This window comes from Phoca vitulina, unplaced genomic scaffold, assembly GCF_004348235.1.
Source record: "Phoca vitulina isolate PV1807 unplaced genomic scaffold, GSC_HSeal_1.0 scaffold61, whole genome shotgun sequence".
Lineage (NCBI taxonomy): Eukaryota > Metazoa > Chordata > Mammalia > Carnivora > Phocidae > Phoca > Phoca vitulina.
In genome coordinates this window covers 8,267,136-8,286,563 of record NW_022589764.1, presented here as the reverse complement: position 1 = coordinate 8,286,563, position 19,428 = coordinate 8,267,136, and the positions used below count along the sequence as shown (strand labels likewise).

Below are 19,428 nucleotides of genomic sequence, written 5' to 3'. Positions count from 1 at the left end.
TGGGACTTATAAGTGAAAATCTCCTCCCAGAGCCACATGATGGAGAGATGTCCCCTGGCAGCAGGCACAAAAATCAGAGCTCCAGGCAGGGATACGAGCTCCTTTCTGGGTGACACGATTATTACAGTCCCAAGGGACAAAGAACATAAGCTCCCCTGGCCTTCAGAGCCAGGTGATCAGGAGGTGCTCCCTAGTTGGCAGCCACAAAAATCAGGGTAATAGATGTATGTAAAAGCTCCCTTCTGAGAGATCCTGGTGCTCGGGAGCACAGCAGAGGGAGTGTGCGAATGTGGTATCCACTAGTCTCGGTCCCCAGAGAGTGTTCCAGCAGGCTCCTAGATACATGGGTGAAATAACACACCTGTCCTTCAGGCCAGTGCTTTAATATACGCAGGTAAGCCTCCTTCACTTTAAGTCTGGGCACCATCACTGCCTCCGACCTGGGCCCCCGGGTTTGTGAGTCTTAAGTGTCTGAGCCTTTTAAGAGCAGTTTCTCAGATCTGTAGGGTCTTGGGACACAAGCCTCATTGGTTTTCAAAGTTCCATGTTTTGAGGGCTTGTCTCTCAAGGTATGTGTTAAAACTTGGGATGCCTTATGTACCATTTGAACCCTTCACTCCTTTGGGTTTTGAGTTGCATGCTGGTTGTGGGTCACCATGCAGAGATGGGGTTTATAGTGAGATTATGTCCCAGCCTCTCCTACCTGCTTGCATATGGTTTAGTTCTCATTTGCCCAGTGGGTAGCCATCACTCAGCTAGCCTTAAGGGGTTTTTTTTAAGAGGAAATTGTCTGTATGTAGCTATAGACTCAGTATGTCCACGAGAGGAGATGAGTTCAGGGTCTTCCTAGCTCACCATCCTGAACCCTATTTACCAATAATAGATTGTATTATTAATTTTGAGGTTAAACCCAAACTCTGTTTCTCATCGCTTAGTAAAGGAATCAAAGAAATTGGTTTGGGATGTAAAGTCACATGTTAATAAAACACAAATATCCCCTCAAGCAGTACTCTGAAGAAGAGAGAGTAGTTTCTCTCTTCTCCAGAATGCGTTTCAGTAAAAGAGAACGAGAGGCGGTATCACATAGCACTAAAGAATGCAGACTCAGTTTCAGCCTTTCTGGTTGAACCATTTCAAACCCCTCAGCTCTTCGGGCCTCAGTTTCTGTGTCTCACAAATGGTGGGCAGCACCTTGCTGTTGTAAGGATGAAAGCATCCCTGGTGCCTGGCACCTGGGGGGCCCCCAGGGTTTGTTCTTACTCTTGTCACCATGAAGTAGTCCTCGTAGGCCACACGCTGACTGTAGACATTTTATGGTATAATTGTAGCTCACACAATATTTTTCTTTTTTAAAAGGAGAAATTGTCGTAAATGAAGTCAATTTTGTGAGAAAATGCATTGCAACGGACACAAGTCAGTACGATCTGTGGGGAAAGCTGATCTGCAGTAACTTCAAAATTTCCTTTATTACGGATGACCCGCTGCCGTTACAGGTGTGTGTTATTTGTGTGCTGTTTTATTGGGTCAAGGATTTGACTCTGAGCGGTACATGTAATTACATAAAGCACAGGTATGGAAAATTATAATAAAATCGTTGAGTGATTAACAATGTTGGGAACGTATTATATTAAACTTCAAAATCGTAAGGAGGATGTTGGGATTCAAGGAGTAGAATTTGTGAGATGGTTGGTCACCTTGCTTTTTTATCTCCTGTGATTTTTGCTTGGATATTCTTTCAATAATGGAGTTAGTATTTTCTTTCTTCTGCATATTTTAAATTGCTTTTAAAAATGAAGCTATCCTTTTTTTTTTTTTACTAGTCCTAAAGAGAAAAGCCTAAGTATTTATAGCAAATAATTGTATAAACACAGCACGTTTTATAGATTTCATAGTATTTTTAACCAATTCCTTTTCTGAAACATCAAATTCTAGTTTGAAATTTCAATTTCAATTAGAATGAAGAAAAATATTAATAAAATTTTTCTTTAATAACCCTCTTGCCATTTTATGGTCTCACTGGAAAACAGTAGTACCGTTGAATTTTGGTTTTTAAAAGTTCAGGTATTCATATGATTAACTTAAAAATTCTGGACTTTTCCTTGGCTCTTCTATTTTGGTTTGTAAAGTGTTATGTACTTTTATCCCCTAGATTTTTATTTATAATAGCACTTGTTCTCTAATCAAATATTTGGATAATTAGTGTAAACTTTTGACTGAAGTGTCTGACTCCGTATACATATATTTCATATAGTCATTCATTAGTTTACCAAAATATTTAAGTTACATTTGTGTGTTTATTGCAAACTATTGTAGGTATATTTAGACTAAAGGCATTTACAGATACCTAGTATATAGACATACTGATTTATTTGGCTATAGACTTGGGTTTTTCCCCTTTGTTTTTAGCTTCATTTTTATCTGTGGCTGCAGACTTCACTGTAAATGAGATGCATATACTTAAAATAGCTCACATCTCATACCACTGATAGGGGAAATAAACCAGTACTCTACTGACAGCAGGTTAATGTGTCAACTATGTTCTCAGTTTAAAAATGGGTATAAAGTGTTTGTTGACACGTTAAAAAAAAAAAAGAGCTGTAGTTTGCCTGAAGATTTTTATTTCTAGTAGAACTTCTGCTCTAAAAATTACTTTCTAAAGACTGATTTTCTAAAGTCTCCTTTGTAAAATCAAGCCATGATTTTACCCATTAAAATCTGATGACTTAAGAGTCTCTTTTTCTTTATTATTTTATTGACAGTTTAACCAGAACTAGACGTGCAAATGGTTGCCTATGAAGTGACTGATAATATTACATATCTTGGATATTATAATGGTATTATCGCATACAATTTAACCTCATTTCATATTTAAAAGTATGGAGAGAAAGGTGGAGAGAGTGTGAACACAGCATGTGTTTCTTTTTCCTTTTCATGACTGAAGTGTGTTCTAAGATACTCCCTCCTTAGAACTGTCATAGTTCTGCAGACAAAAGCTTTTTATTCTTTTTAGAGATAGTCATCATAGTTTTTTATCACATGTAAGAGTAAGTCTGTTACTCACCCTTTGAGGTTGTTGGGGAAAGACTTAACATGAACATAATTTTTATTTCAGAAATTCCATTACAGAAACCTTCTTCTTGGTGAACATGATGTCCCTTTAACGTGTATTGAGCAAATTGTCACAGGTATGTAGTATTCTTTACTCAGTCCATAAAAAGCTGATTCTCCTCAGGAAGTATTGCTTGAAGAATCACACCTCTCAAATATTTAGGTTGGAATTTTATTTCTGTAGGTTTATGTTCCCCCCCCCCGCCTTTTTTTTTGAGTCCCAAGAATATTAAAGTCAATAAATTATTTTTTTAAACATTTATTTATTTTAGAGAGGGAGAGCAAGCGTGAGCAGGGGAAGGGAGGAGGGAGAGGGAGAGAGAGAATCTTAAACAGACTCCCTGTTGAGTGCCGAGCCCGACGCGGGGGAGCTCAATTCCATGACCCTGAGATCATGACCTGAGCTGAAATCAAGAGTCAGACACCAACCGACTGAGCCACTCAGGTGCCCTGCAGTCAGTAAGTTATTTTTAAATGGAAATATAGCGTATTTAGCTTTTTTATGTTTTCTAAGTATTTGTCTTCTTTTTAATTAAAAAAGACATTAAATGTGTCTAGATGGTGGTGATTTTGTGCAAGGATCACTTAAAATATAGTCAAAAGCAAAGTTAAAACCGATCCCCTTTCCAAGTTCTGTAAATTGTAGAAAATATGAAAGATTCCAGAGAAGCAGTGGGTAACCTTCTAATTATTTACAGTAATAATTTGTTAAGGTATACTAAAGAGTGAGTAACAAAAAGAATTTTTACACATATTTTCTTTATTTTTTCATTTTTAGTAAATGACCACAAGAGGAAGCAGAAAGTCCTAGGTCCCAACCAGAAACTGAAATTTAATCCAACAGAGTTAATTATTTACTGTAAAGATTTCAGAATTGTCAGATTTCGCTTTGATGAATCAGGTCCTGAAAGTGCCAAAAAGGTAATACTATTAAGCTTTATCAAGTTTTCGGTTTCATACTATATTTACCAATATCAGTTCTGTATGGAAGTTCTTTTTTCTCAGTTGCTCAGATTTTTTTTTTAGGGGAAGTCATCAGATATTTCCTTAGGTAAAATAAAAGCCAAGAATGTTAATAGAACTATTTCCTTGGACTAATTTATGGTTTGGCTGCTTTAAAGTATTCTATATAGGTTTTTTTTTTTTTTTTTTTAAATCAGCTCCTACAATACTAGAAACTATGATGTGGAAATTAGTATAGCTTTTGCATTTAGACCATTACCAGCTTGTTTCTTTCTCGGTTAGAAATTCAGAAAATACCTCAGAACATCATCAATGAACTAAAAGTTAGATTTAAGTTACGTAAGGATTAGGTAAAGGTATAGTTACGGGAGCGGCCTAATAATTATTAGTGCTTTAAAGAAATCTTAGTGAATTAATTTGAGTGCTATTCCACAGGAATAGCTAAAAGCTAGGGACTTTTTAATTGGCTTTGTTTTTCTTCTGCCTTCCGGGGAATGTTTATTGCCTGCTGGTGGAGTAAGATTCACGGGCAGAAATTCCCACTTCCTTGATCCCACATTTTGGCTGTGGCAGAGGAGTGAAGCTGGTGGACCTATTGCCCTACTGGTCCAGTCTATGATGCAGCAAATGCAGAGAATCTAACACTTTCCAGGAGTCTGCTCCCACACATTGGAAATAAAGGAACAGTTTCTTAGTGAAGTGGAACCTTCTCTCAGAAATGAGTCCGCTTTTGCACCACCCCAGAATGCACCGGTGCATTTGGTTTCCATGGTTAGTAGACTTACTGCAGTGAATTTTCTGTTGATATCCAAATGAGGCTGTCAAAAATATTTAAGGCAGCTGTTTTCATACACTTTGGTGAGGACATTGTAGATTTATTTTTAGAACTTAGAATCAACAGTTTCCTCACAGGAAGGCAAGCATAAGATAAATATCTGAACATGCTGGACCTTCAGGACTAGATGATCTAGCAGAGTGATAGCGGGCTCTCTGGCTAAAAGTTTTCAGGTGGAGTCTGTAAAGCCGTCTTTCAGCATGCTGCGTTACCAAAAATTCAGCTAGGTAGCTGTAACTCATTGGTTCACATTTTGTAGGCCCCTCTCATCTGTTTAGTTCTGCCATTTGTGATTTTGGCATTTTACTAACTTGAGATGCCTACTCTTCTATAGAAAGACTTTAAGACTAGTTAGGTCGTAGGCTGTGTATAAAACATTTTAGCTGAGTTACTTTCTTGAGCTTAAATATATACTTGTAATTTAATCAGTCAAAACATCAAGAATCTGCTTATGAAAATCTTAATTTCAGGATATATAGCATTTCAAGAATAGCGACACCATAGAATGTAAGAGATTTAGTTAGGACAGGATTTTTTTTAAGTAAGAAATTGATACAGTTGCCCAATATTCTTTCAGAAAGTTTCCCTCTCTCCCACTCTCAACTGTATTTTTCAGATGACTCTATTTCATTAATTGGAAATCATAATTATTTGGCTTCATTCTTGAGCCTTCTAATAAACACCTGCTGGTCATTTTTAATGTGTGAGGCAGTGTGCTTAGTGGAGAAGATAGAGCATGAACAAATGAAAATTGAACAGTGGTACAAAGTAGTGGCATAAAAGATGTTGCCACGTAAGTGATTAGTTGCCAGATGAATGAAACAGTTAAGTGCTCTGGAAATTCAGGATCTCCCTTGTCTGTTGTGCTGCTGGTAAGTGATGAAGGGGGCCGCACTGAACTGTCTGCATGAAACAGCCTAGTCCAACTGTTTATGCCCTTTCCCAAGACTGGATTTCTGGCACAAATCCTTTCCCCTCTGTCTTAAAATATTAAAAGCATATAAGCTCAGGCCTGAAAGAAATGCTTTTTTTTGTCTTTTGTACAGTCCTGTTGTGGGGAGGGGCAGGTGCAGGAAAGAAAATTAGAGGCAATAAGAATATAAATAGAGAAATTTTCCCCTGATTTACGTTTCAAACACAGAGGTTAGGGCATGTGTGCTGCCAAAGCTTACTGGCTTCATGAGTTAAAAACAAGAATTCTAGCATATTTTTTTATTTCAAGTGAAAGTTTTCATCTAAAATTAGGTAACAGTTGGGAAGTTACAGCTTGATTTTACCTCCCGGAAATTTTGAAAGCTAAATTTTCTCTGGAAATGCTCTGATTTTATAAGTTGTTTTAAAATGACCAGATGCACATTCAGAGTTCTCTGGTGGGTAAACCACTGATTAGCTTTGAAATACCAAAAGCATTTATATTTCTGTTTGAAATATGAAATCTCGAAATGCTAAATTGGTTCACATTTTGTTAAATATTACTCTATAACCTTCTGGTAGTCTAGTTGGTGTTGCCTAAATTGTGTTATGACAAAATTAGATGACACTGTGCTACTGCATCCGTTAGCATTCATCCTTATCCTTGGTCTGTCACAAATAAATAAGGATGTTTGCGACAGATCTGTATAAAGCAAGAAGGAATTTTATATTGCAGAATTGGATGTCTAGCCTCAAAGCAACTTGGAGCCACCCTTTCCTTTTGAAGAACCTCTTTTCGAAATGGAGGGGCAAAAAAAATCGTTTTTAATGATTTATCGCTTATAAAATATATATGTGTGTGTGTACATATATATAAAGATGGTAAGTGAAACGTATGCCCTTTGTTTCTACTTTATTCTCAGATTAGTTGATTGTGAACCACTTGTCAGGCATACTTTCTAAAAGTGAAAATTCAGCCCATCTATTTAAAGAATAAGTTGGCTTTTTGTGAACTGTCTTTTTTTTTTTTTCCCCTTGAATCTGAGACTTACTCCTTGGTGACTTTCAGACCACAAAATACAGGAAACCAGTTTTGTTTGCCAGTGTGCTAGAACTTGATTAGTTTGAGCTTCTCCAGTGCTGCGCCCCCAGCTGGTCTTAGAGGAGAAACCAACTGTGGGTACTTCTGGCTTCTGTCCACAAGATTGTTCTTGGTCCAGAAATCACTTCAGAAGTAGTTTACTTTTTTCCTCCAATGAAATATTTACCATCATTGAATGTCTTTAATCCCAAGATAGTCTTTGTTCCCTATGACAGCCAGGGCAGAGGAACTATTTTCAGAAGCAGTTTTTAAAGAGGTAGAGTTTTTCTAAAAATTTTTAATGCTTATGGAGTACATTGCAAAATTAGAATAATTTTACATGAAAATGAGACCTTCTTTTTTAAGTCTTTCAAGCTCTTAGTGACAGAAGCTAAGAATGTGGACATAAGCTTTTTAAGGGGTTGTGTATGGAAAAGCTTGAGGGAAAGGATTCTTGGCTTTATTTCCCTTCTCAAAATGTCCTACATAACAGCATGAATGTAACCCAGATAGCACAAGTGGTATGTGCCTTTATCTGGGTCCCCAAAGATGCCCCTTGCTTAGATTACATAGAAATAAGTTATACACACTTGTAATTACACTACTCAGTACCAGCTTTAGTTCAGTTTGTGCCCCCCCCCATCAGCCATTGTGCAGGTGATTGAACAGTTTCGGTTTCACAAGATTGTTACAGTCTTCTTGCAATGGAGATGCTATTAGACATACTCATTTCTTTCCTAACCTTTATAAATGTGATGTGCTATTCTAAAGGGCTTTTTAGAAATGGGCTACGTTGGGTTTGCCTAGCAGTTAGGCTTTGTTTGTTTTTGCTTTGTGACCATAAACAACATACTCCATAATGATCTGTGAATTTCTTTTGTGTAAACAAGGCCTGTGGCTGCTTTCTAAACGTGTTAGACAACGTGATACGCTCGTTTCATTGGCTTAGAGCATTTTCCTTACTATGTTAGTAAATAATTTTGTCAACTAGTATTTTTAGCACAGCTGCTGTTGTGCACAAAGCACCTTCAGAAAGCTACTGAGGAAAAGCAAAAATGCAGAAGTCTTCAGGTCTTCACTCAGCTCTGCACAGAGAGGTCTTTCCTGGTCTCCTTCTCTAAATTATTAACACACTCCCTTCTCTGCCTCACCATAACACCTCGTATCCCTCCCCTGCTGGACTTTTTTTTTTCCTTTAGCACTTACAATGATGTCACTTACTATCGTTTTCTTGTTTATTTTGTTTCATGTCTGTCTTTCCCCCTCATGATGCCGGGGATCTGCGCCTGTGTTGTTCATTGCTGCAGCCCCAGGGCTTTGGATGTGGTGGATGCGCAGGAAATACCTGTCGAATGAATGACAGAGGCAGCATCTCCCCTTGAGGGATTGAATTTAATGGTGGAAGTAAAACGAAGAACCCCTATGCCCTTTTCAGCTACACTCAAAACTATGTCGTGAATACTCTAAAACTCATTCAGCTACACAAGCACAGCTAACGGAAGAGACCCTTTATATCAGAGCGGTTGTTGTTCAGAGAGAGCAGAAGGGTTTCTGCAGTTCATACTATGAAATTGGCTCGGGCTAGGAGGGCCTGTGAAGAGATTGGAGTTGAACAGAGCAGGTAGTTTCCAGAGACAGCGTGGTTGGCTGCGCAGTGCAGAAGGACTTCCCGGGCAGAGTGTGGCGGAGGAGGCGGCTGGGAGTAAGGCAGGCAGCGTACGTGCAAATGTGTTGTTCTCTGACAGAAGACCACTGAGGGAAGGGATGTCTGGTAGAGGAGAGCCAGCTTGGTGAAGAATCAAGAATGAGAAGATTTCTGTTATTAGGCAGGTATCTGGGAACCACAGCAGGTTATCTGGGGGAGCAAAGTTGTTGGTCAGAATTTCATTTTTAGAAGACACTTCTTAGGCATTGTGGATTTTTTTTTTTTCCTTCCCAAAATGTAGGGAAGCTCACAGAGATGCCGAAAGGTGAGTATGGCTTAAGAATATGGCTGTGGTAGTGCAGAGAAATGGAACAAAAATGAATGATAATTGTGAGGAAAGTACAACGAAGCTTATAAACTACGTATGGTGCCGAGAGGAATAAGAAGTGGTCGAGGACTTCTTCAAGTACAGATTTCAGTACTTTTGCCGCTAGAAGAAGCTCTCTAGGGAAGACTTGGACAGATTAAGGATGGGAATGCAGATCACTGCCTCCTAATTGCATAAATGGGACTGTTCTGGAAAACTTTCCTTGTAGTCAATTAAATTGAGGTATTACATAAAAGTTTCAGGAATCTTTTGTTACTGTTTTTAGTCAAAACTAAAACTAGTGATAAACTCTGTCCTCTTATTTGTATATATATTCTAATTTAGTAAGACAGGAAACATTTATTCTATAGAAGACTTTTAATATATATTTTAAACAAGAACTTGACACATAGTTACCTGTTACTAGAATTTGCACCAACCCTCTCAAACACCACTAATTGACATGGACTAACAATGAACTAAACTTTTCCTGCTTGCTCACTGTCAAAAGTATATTGTTCTGGCTTAATGCTTTTCCTTCTAAATGATATTTAACCTTTTTAAGTAAGATCTTCTCTTCTCTCCTTTTGTATGTCTTAAATTTCTTCTTTCTGCTCCAATCATTTAAGAGTATTTTCTTCTGCAGTCTAGTCCAGGGCATTGTCAACATAGGGCACTGTCCATCCTTCCTTCTCTCCAACAGCAGTTGGGAATAATATCAACCGTATTTCCATGTATGGAGCTTCTGCAGAGGCCAGGCACGCATTAAGACAATTAATCCTTACGATAGCCATAGGTATTATCTTCATTTTACAGTTGCATAAACCAAGGCTCAGAGAGATGAACTGATTTCATACCATTTACCGGGCAAGTGTTTGGTAGACCATAGGATTCAATTCCTGATCTATTCGATTGAGCACTTTCTCCACCCTAGATGTAGTCTCAAACCATTTTCTTAAACACAGTTGTTTTTTTTGTGTGTTTTTTTTTTAATTTACCTCTTTGAGCCACCCTGTACTTTTGGGTTTCTTGCTAATTTTCATTTTTTGTGATTGTAGCTTTCCTATTAAGCCTATTTTTTTAAATCCATGAGGTATGAACATTAAAATTTCATACCTTACATTAAGCCTTCAAGATTGCTGGTATTAAATCATTATAGTCCACCAAAAATGAAACTTTTTTTTAATCCTTTCTTTAGGAATACATATATATATATATATATATATATATATATATACACACACGTCACTGCCTTTTTGGAGAATGCTTCTTTAGGTTTCAAGTTTCTTTTTTTGAATAAAATTACTTTCCTGTTGAAATTCAACTCAGCAAACACTTACTAAATACCATGTACTCCCTAAAGATTATAAACAGTGTCCTGGGGGCACAACAATGAATGAGATACCTGGCCTTAAGGAGCTCTTTCACATTCTAGGTTTAACAGAAAAAAAACATGTAAATAAGTATCTATAATCACTGGCCCACCCAGGATGATGCTCCCAGTAATCAAGGCCTTATTGTACATTTCATTTAAATAAGTGTGTTAAAATCAAATTCTAAATGTAGAATTTTTCCTAGGTATGCCTTGCAATAGCTCATTATTCCCAGCCAACAGACCTCCAGCTACTCTTTGCATTTGAATATGTTGGGAAAAAATACCACAATTCAGGTAAATATGAAAATATTAAATATTGTGACTAACTTTACATTGTTTAAGTTTTATTCTTATGTTTATCAGAGGCTTCCAAGTACATGAGCTTTAATGATTGTAGAATTATTAGCTTCATAACTGCTAGAGAAGAAAGCACTATATACTAAAAGAGACAATATTTGTTAGATTATTTCTTAGAAAGGGACCAGGAAGAACCTGTAAGCAGCTATAAACATAGGCTTATAAGAATCATGTGAGGTCTAGGGGCGCCTGGGTGGCTCAGTCGTTAAGCATCTGCCTTCGGCTCAGGTCATGATCCCAGGGTCCTGGGATTGAGCCCCGCATCAGGCTCCCTGCTCTTCGGTAAGCCTGCTTCTCCCTCCCACTCCCCCTGCTTGTGTTCCCTCTCTTGCTCTGTCTCTCTCTGTCAAATAAATAAACAAAATCTTAAAAAAAAAAAAAAAGAATCCTGTCAGATCTTTTACCTATGGTCCCTGGCTTATATTTTATGGTGAAGAAAGATCCCCCTCCTCCCACTTTTAATTGATAGCTTGAGTTGAAATAATCTCATCTTTTAAAGAAAACTGACAGAAAATTAAAAGGTACTTGAAATGCATGATGTTTTCTGACTGTGATTTCATGCAAAAGCTAAAGTGGTTAAACTTTTTAGTGGAGAGATCATCAAAATACTGACTTTATATTTCTTAATAAGATTGATGAAAGGAAGAGGAGTGTTTGTCCAAAGGACAAGTATATTCTAGGCAGTTTTTGTAAAAGTAAAGTAGTACTCTTCATATGCTTACTGAATATGTAATTACTCAGTGATGACATCACCAAGGAAGATTCCAGATGATCATGTAATTCTGTACATTTCTTATATGCAAATGTAATTTTAATCAGCCATTTTAAAAAAACCTCATAAAAGGATAGAGGAGAAAAACAAAGGGGTCATGTCTCTTATTAGCCACTTGTGGATTAGGGACCACACATCGACTCAACCTACTAAGGCACGTGTTCTCCCACTATTATGAAAGAAAAATAAATCAATTATGTATTTACAAGGAAAGATCAGTTCACTCCAACATAGTCTGAACAGGGATCTTACAAATTATTAATTGTACTGGTCTTTCATTTTATTATCTCAAAACATACTGTAGTAATTTAATCTATGAAATAAAAGCATATTTGAGTATCACTATATTGTAAATACATTAAGATGTAGGAACAATACAGAGTATCTGCAGATGCATATGGTATAAGTATATTTTCACTACTTCAAAAGATACTTGTAAACACCATAGAGATGGTATGTGAAAGTCATGCTTTGCAGAAGGAGTAGCTTTTACCATACGGTGCTCTATTTGTAGAAATTGGAAGACAAAGTGTTTGTAACTTAATTTTTCTTAGCAAAATGTAACCAATTGTAACTTAGGCTTGAGCAAAATAATTAATTTTTGAAGTTTATTTCTTAATATAAATTATAAAATTTACTTATTGTCTAAACATAAAAGTATTGTAGATCCTGCACTACTCATTAGGTGAATATTTCTTTGGATCATCATCAAGCTACAGACCATGATCATCAAGGTGATTTTCAATAAGATCCTCACCCACACTTGCAAGAGAGTAGCTGAAATGAAAGTTTCAAGAGGTCCAAGAGTTGTAAGAGTCTTTGATTCCCACTTAAATTTATTATACAGATCAATTCTTGATGCTATTTTTTTTTTCTAATAGAAATGATTCCATCCAGGATATAGATCTATGATTTCCACAGTAATGTAATGACCTGAGCTCAGCAAATGCAGTAAACTTCATCATGCGTTTGGGAACCTGATGCCTCCTCTAGTTACTTTTCAGTTTTCCTCATCCATTCCTTATGGGCATCTCTGGGTTAATAATACTGCGAATAGTTATTCTACCCATAGCTCTTCTACTACTGGGTTTTCTTATTTACATCAATCAGTTCTGTATGTCTTCTTATATATAGCTTGTTGATAAAATTTGATAATTAATACTTAAAATATTCAGGAACACTTTTTTTATTACATCCTTCAGTCACCTCCTGCTTTGATAGGTACTTCATAAACATAACACTGGGCCAGAGTTTTGTTAAGATTCCTCCTAGGGTAACACCCTTTAATATCCTTCCGTGCTGTTGCAGAAGCATAAACTGCATCCTTAAGATCAAAAGAAGCCTGAACTGTCCACACACTGCAGTCAGAATTCATTAATTTGTGAGTGAAAGATGCCCAATAATCCACTCTTGAACTTCTGGATGCCACCTTGATTCATTGGCTGGATTAAAGAATAAAGAAGTCCTTTTTGCAGGCAGGTAGGTGACAAAGCTGTTTCCACGAATAAGATCTGAAGTTAGAGGATGTCCCCTGCAGTTATCTGAGGAAAGAATCTTTGAGATGGCCTTAGGCACTCTGAGGGTTTCTTCCATGTTCGGCATCCCTTGAGTGAGAACACCATCTCTGCAGAGCTCACCAGTCATCCAAGTACTTCTGTGAGGATCCCGAAGTAAAGGGACGGTGCATAGCACTGGGACCCCAGGCGTGGAGCCCCTCAGGGGGTGCTGGCACAGACAAGCACAGTGGTTCTGGTTTTTTTCTTTTATAACTTGAAAGAAACCACAAGAACTCTGCTTTCCTCCGTCAGGTTATTATTGGGCAAATAATGTCACAAAAGTACAGACTGATCTTTGTGATAAAATTGGTAAGATGTCAGAGTATGCTTTCAGTCTGAAGAATTGAAAACCTCATGAAGTTGGGGCGCCTGGGGGGCTCAGTTAGTTAAGTGTCTACTCTTGATTTTCGGCTCAGGTCATGATCTCAGCATGGTGAGATCGCGAGCCCCACATCAGGCTCTGCCCTGGGCGTGGAGCCTGCGTAAGATTCTCTCTCTCCCTCTTCCACTGCCCCTCCCCCTCTCTAAAAAGAAAGAAAAGACAACCTCATGAAGTTATGAGCCTCAGTGTTAGCAGCTCTACTCCATGGCAGACATTGAGCTTGCAAATGCTGTGATGTAATCCCAAGTTGTGTAGTCTCATGACAGAAGATGTACATTTTCAGTGGTTTATTTTATTTTGTAATTTTATCTTTTTTATTAACAAAGGCCTTGGTATTAGATTTTCCATTAAATGCATATTTGAAAACCACTTACAGAGTATATAGTCCATTTGAAACTGTAGAAATTTTTGAAGTTTGTTGCCTGTCAGTTCTTTGAAGATTCTCAAGTATAGCTATACATGGTTGTGATTGATCCTTTGGTCTCTTGAATACCGGTGGTTCCCAGCCAGCCTCCTGTATCAGAATCCCTGGAGGAACTTCTAGAAATGCAGCCGTCCCAGCTCTTCCCCAGGCCCAAAGTCCAAGTCTCCCAGTTAGAACCACTAAGTTGACTGACCCTGTTGAACTGAACATCACAGCTTTGTTTTTACCCTTGTCATCCTTTATGACTTGATTTCTGCAGTATCATCAAAGTGATAGGCTTTCTTCTCGTTTGTTGACCACTTTTATTGTCTTTGCTGTTGTTTGAGGCCATTCTAAATATAGATGGGGCTAGTTAAGTGGATAATTTCAGCACAGCGTGGGATTAGACTTCTGAACTGTGTCACAGAAGATAGCCAGGGTGGGGCGCCTGGGTGACTCAGTCGGTTCAGCGCATTCAAATACTCTTGATTTTAGTTTAGGTCATGATCTCAGGGTCCAGGGATCAAGCCCTGTGTTGGGCTCCGAGCTCAGTGGGAAGTCTGTTTGAGGATTCTGTCCCCCTCTCCCTCTGCACTCCCCCCCGCCCCCCGCTTATGCGCACGTGTGCACATGCTCTCTTCTCTCTCTCACTCTTGCTCTCTGTCAGACAAATAAATAAATCTTAAAAAAAAAAAAAAAAAAGAAGAAGAAGAAGATAGCCAAGGTCAGGACTGCTTGCGATCTAGTTTTCACGTTTAGTTGGCTGAGGAGCTGTCCTAAAACCTCAGGTAACTCTCAGGAAAGCGGGATCTTCCTACGATGACTGATTTTGCCAGTCTGTTGCTGCACCTGTGAGTAACCCACTTGTAGAGCAGGCCACAGGCATCAGGCCTTTGGGACTTTCTGGAAAGCATTAGACTTTCCAGACTCTCTAATGCCAGATTAAGTATCTGCTATACATTCTCTAATAAGCTCTCACTGAAGACGATGTAGAATATATAACCTAGTCCTGGTTGTTGAGAAACGGACAACCAAAACCTGTAAAATAGTAAAATAGTGCAATATCCTGTAGTTTTTCCTCACCTGATGTTCAGAAATTTTGTCTTTTTGTGGTTAGATCTTGAGATTAAATCTTGGCTAGAGAAACAGTCTCATAAACTGTATGTTCTCAGCCTGGCTTACTAAAGTCTGTAACTTCAACACACTCAAAAGTATTCAGTTCTAGACTCCTAGCTGAGGGTATCCTGCCAAACTATTTACACAGCTCTTTAATAATGGTGAATGTGCTCTTTATATTTCTTTTTTGGTGGTGGTTGTCTCATTGCGTGGCGAGGACCTCTGGTACAATGTTGAATAGTAATCAGGATAGCAGGCATCATTTCTGTTCCAGATTTTGATGAGGATGATGTTTACTGTGTGTTTCTGGTAATTACCCTTTATCAAGTAAGGAATTTCCCTTTTATTCCCAATTTACTGAAGTTTGTTTTTTTAAATTATGAGTAGGTGTTGAACTTGATCAAATATTTCTCTGCACTTTGAACTGATCATATGGGGTGTTTTTTTCCCCTTTAATTTGATCATATGATGAATTATATTTTCTAATGTTGAATAGCTTTCTGTGGTTTTTGGTGTTCTGGAGCACTGTGTAAAGTGACAGTTGCCTGGACATTCCAAGAAGGTTCTTCATCCTGGAGAGATTGCGGCTCTCAAGTTCCTCAGCATACTTTCCAGTTGTAGCTACTCTGGAGAAGGCTTTAAGATGGAGCGGCACTCCAGGATATGTGCTTGGCTTTAGCCTTTTAATGTTAAACAAGCTCTGCTGAAATCAGAATCACTGGGTAATTCTGATGCCACTTAAAGTATAAAATTCAGAATTCCTAGCATGGTGCGTAAGACCCTTCCTAATCTAGAGTAGCACTGTCCAGGGGCGGAAGTGTTCTCTCCTCTGCACTGTCTGGCGTAGGACCCACTAGCCACGTGCAGCTGTTGAGCGCTGGAAATGTGGCTGGTACAACTGAGGGCCTGCATTTTTTATTTTGCTTCAATTTAAATCACACATGTGGCTAGTGGCTACTGTTTGGGCAGCAGAGGCCAAGGGTCTTGGCCCCACCTCATTTTCCAGCCTCTCTTCCACCATCCCTTGCATCCCTCACGCTCTAGCTGTATTTCATTACTTGATGTTATACAGTTATACCGTGTTTTTTGTGTTCTGCTCTGCCCAGCATGCCTACCTCCTTCTCATCTCACCAGCCACCTGGCAACATTTGGTTCATTCCTTAGATCTCTGTTCAGGTGTGGTCAGATCCTGGGGCCTCTCCTGCCCCAGCCTCCATCTCCAATGAGCGCTCTCATTGCGCTTGTACATCCAGCTCACTGTGACCGGGGCTGAGCTTATCCTGCACTGTCTTGTTGGTGCTTTCAAGATACAGATAAAACCTTACTCATTTTTTAATTTTCAGGCCTTATTAGCACATGGGAGGCTCTCCAAAAATACCGGTCTTGCACCAGGTGTTAATAAATGGTCCACAGAAGTGGGCATGGCATGTTCGTGGGACAAGGAAGGGGTTTCCGTGGCTATGGGGGAGCATGGGGTTTAGGCAGTAATGAAAGGTCAGGTTGATTAAGAGCTTTTTAAGCAAAATTGTTTTGCTTCAGGAAGTTGGAAAATGAGCATGAGGGAAAGTTTGGGACAAGGGTATAGCATCATGAAAGCATGATTTTGGGGCATTGTGTCCTGTGCAGGCTGCGGGCTGGTTTGAGTGCTGCAGAACGTCGTGTCGCGGAGGTCAGGCCGGAGACTTGCCACCACCGTTGCGGCCTGTAGCCGTGAGACACAGGACCAGGAAAGATTGTGCCGTCTGTCACCCCAGTTTGCCAGGGTACATCAGGCTGACTGCTGAGATGCTCTCTTTCCCTCTGGTCGCTCTGCTGGCCTTCCTGAGGCTGTGGGCATCTCCCAGAGGACAGCAGTTCTCAGTGAGAGAGGGCTCCTTGCTAAGGAAGTTCAAGTGTAGGCCCTCTGCTGAAATCCCCAGGTGGGAGTGGCCCTCTGGTGGAGTACAAGGAACCCTTGTGAGCTTATCAAAGGAAAATTGAGTAGATATGGGAGACCAAGAATTTTATAATGAGCCGTAGAAAAGAGTGGGGCATCAATATTAGAAGGATGAAAGATTTGGTCGAGAACAGACATGATTGGATGCATTCATTGCTCCAGGCAAAACATGTGGAAAAAATGAACAATGATTTGAATTTACCCACAGCTTAGGGCAGGGGGATGAGGGAGGCTCATGAGTGGCTTCCGTGGAATGGTAGGGATAGAAGATCATGGAAAAGGAGAAAATCTGGCAGCAGGCATTGTTCATCATTTTGGGAAGATGGTCAGTAACAGGGAGGAGGGAAAAATGCATGTATATGGCACAGTAGCTGGAGTGGTGCAGCTTGGTCAAATGAAAGTCTTTTCAGAATCAAGGTGACCTGTCTGTGTTTGAAGGTAGGCGAGAGAGAGCCAGTAGAAGGACAGAAAAGTTAACGGTGCTGAAGGAGTCAGGAAGGAGCTGGATGGGGACGAGACAAAATGAGTTCTGACAAGAGGAGGCTGCCTCTTTCTCAGGACTGTTGGGAGCAGTCGGAACATCTGAGGGAGACTGGAAAGACGCGCAGGGAGGAGACGTCCCGTCTGAGTGTGTTCCTGACAGGAGGCGCTGAGAGAGGAGAGGGCATGTGGGACGAAATGTGACCTTGAAACAAAACTAATAATATTGCTTTTTCTCGTAGCCAATAAAATTAATGGAATACCCTCAGGAGGTGGCCGGGGGGCTGGTGGTGGCAGCATCCAAAACACTCCGCTCTTCGAAACGTACTCAGACTGGGACCGAGAAATGAAGCGGACAGGTGCTTCCGGATGGAGAGTTTGTTCTATTAACGAGGGTTACATGATATCCACTTGGTAAGTCCAGTTTTAACAACCTTATTTATAGCTGGGAATGACTTCTTATGAATAAGAATCAAACTCTGCTCTCTGATAACTTTATCACGTTACCGTGAATGGAATATTTGTTTTTAGTAGTGCTTTCATGAATATTTTAAAGATAAGGGAAGAAGAGAGAAAGGAGGATGTGTTACGGCGCAGTGAGCCTGCCCACTAGGAATTGCTGTCCAGGCAGTGTCCTGGAGTCTGGGTGTCTTTTGGGGATGAGAACGGTTAGAAGAGGGAGATAAGGAACTAAAGCTCCTTGGATTTGTGGGTCTGGTTTGGTTTTGTCTTTTGTGCCGTTTGTCCTTACCCATAGAGAACAAAGGTGGATATGTTTTTCAGAAACTGAATACATCTTTGATTAAAAATCACTTCGGAGAATATTTCAGATATCTCCTTTGGATAGTTTCCTCTGCTATAATTATAAGTTTTGTGATAATTGACCAAATGATACAGATTTTAGACAGAGATGTCTAGGGTCAGCCTTGTCTTCCATGGTAGATGCCATGTGGCCACCAAGTAGGGTACACATTAAATGGGGATAAATGTGTATATATGGGATCTGCAGAGCACACTTATCTGCCTAAAGCACAGGAACGATTTGCTTTTTCTTCTCCAGCCTTCCAGAATACTTTGTAGTGCCAAGTTCTTTAGCAGACCAAGACCTGAAGATCTTTTCCCATTCTTTTGTTGGAAGAAGGATGCCAGTAAGTGATGTCTGTTGGATTTCATTCACGTCAGTGTCCTTTTCTTCTCCCAGTCAAGTAAAGGCTCTGCTTCCCTCCTAGCTCTGGTGCTGGAGCCACTCTAATGGCAGTGCTCTTGTGCGAATGGCCCTCATAAAGGACGTGCTGCAACAGAGGAAAATTGACCAGAGGTAACCAAGACATGGCCATTGTTACTTTGGACATTTTTAGTTGTCATAAATGAGTAAACTCCTGACTGCTTGAAAATAGTTGGAAAACGGCATAGTTTTATTAGTTAGCACCATATATTCTATATAAGAATTACCATTTTGAAAAAAATGTACATATATTAAAATTAACATTTAAGTTATACTAAATATAACTTAACTCTTTGGCTTATAAGACACTGGAAGATCGGGACGCCTGGGTGGCTCAGTCGGTTAAGCATCTGCCTTCAGCTCGGGATATGATCCCAGGGTCCTGGGATCAAGCCTCACGTTGGGCTCCCTGCTCAGTGGGGAGCCTGCTTCTCCCTCTCCCTCTACCCGCCCCCCTGCTCTGTCTCTCTCTTTGTCTCAAATAAATAAAACCTGAAAAAAAAAAAAAGACCCTGGAGGATCTTAACATTGCTGACATCTTGCTATAACAGTGTCGCCTTTAACATACTTCCAAAGTGCAGTGATTTCCAGTTGAGATATTTCAGGATAAATCAGACTTTTCTATTAGTTCAGTGTGTCTTAGGTCTTAGAGTCACAGTAGCTTAGATGGTGGTTTTAATTAGCTGCCACAGACAAGTTTGGCATCGCCTGCTGAAGCCACCAGCAATCTCCGTGTCGTTAGAACAGTAGGCATTGGGCAGTCGGCGGGCATCACTGCTGGTCTGTCTGTCCCTAAAGCGCTCTGAGTCCTAGGCGCTGCTCCTTCCCACTCTCCTGCAGCCCCTCTTCCTCACCGGCGCTCTGTGCCCTCTGCAGCCCTGGCTCTTTGCAAACATGACCTAGAATCTGTCTGAG

The 19,428-nt window shown here is 39.7% G+C and overlaps 1 protein-coding gene across 2 annotated transcripts in view; it reads left to right on the top strand.

Annotated features, from left to right (window-relative positions):
• Window positions 1–19,428, top strand: part of MTMR10 (myotubularin related protein 10) — a 54,021-nt gene that overhangs the window by 18,939 nt on the left and 15,654 nt on the right. The window contains exons 3-9 of one of the 2 annotated variants that reach the window (XM_032391234.1): window positions 1,357–1,493; window positions 3,113–3,185; window positions 3,887–4,029; window positions 10,490–10,580; window positions 17,531–17,702; window positions 18,349–18,436; window positions 18,518–18,606. In XM_032391234.1, coding sequence (XP_032247125.1) covers window positions 1,357–1,493; window positions 3,113–3,185; window positions 3,887–4,029; window positions 10,490–10,580; window positions 17,531–17,702; window positions 18,349–18,436; window positions 18,518–18,606 — 793 coding nt within the window. The remainder of the gene's footprint in view (window positions 1–1,356; window positions 1,494–3,112; window positions 3,186–3,886; window positions 4,030–10,489; window positions 10,581–17,530; window positions 17,703–18,348; window positions 18,437–18,517; window positions 18,607–19,428) is intronic. The other variant, XM_032391235.1, reaches the window with a different exon arrangement.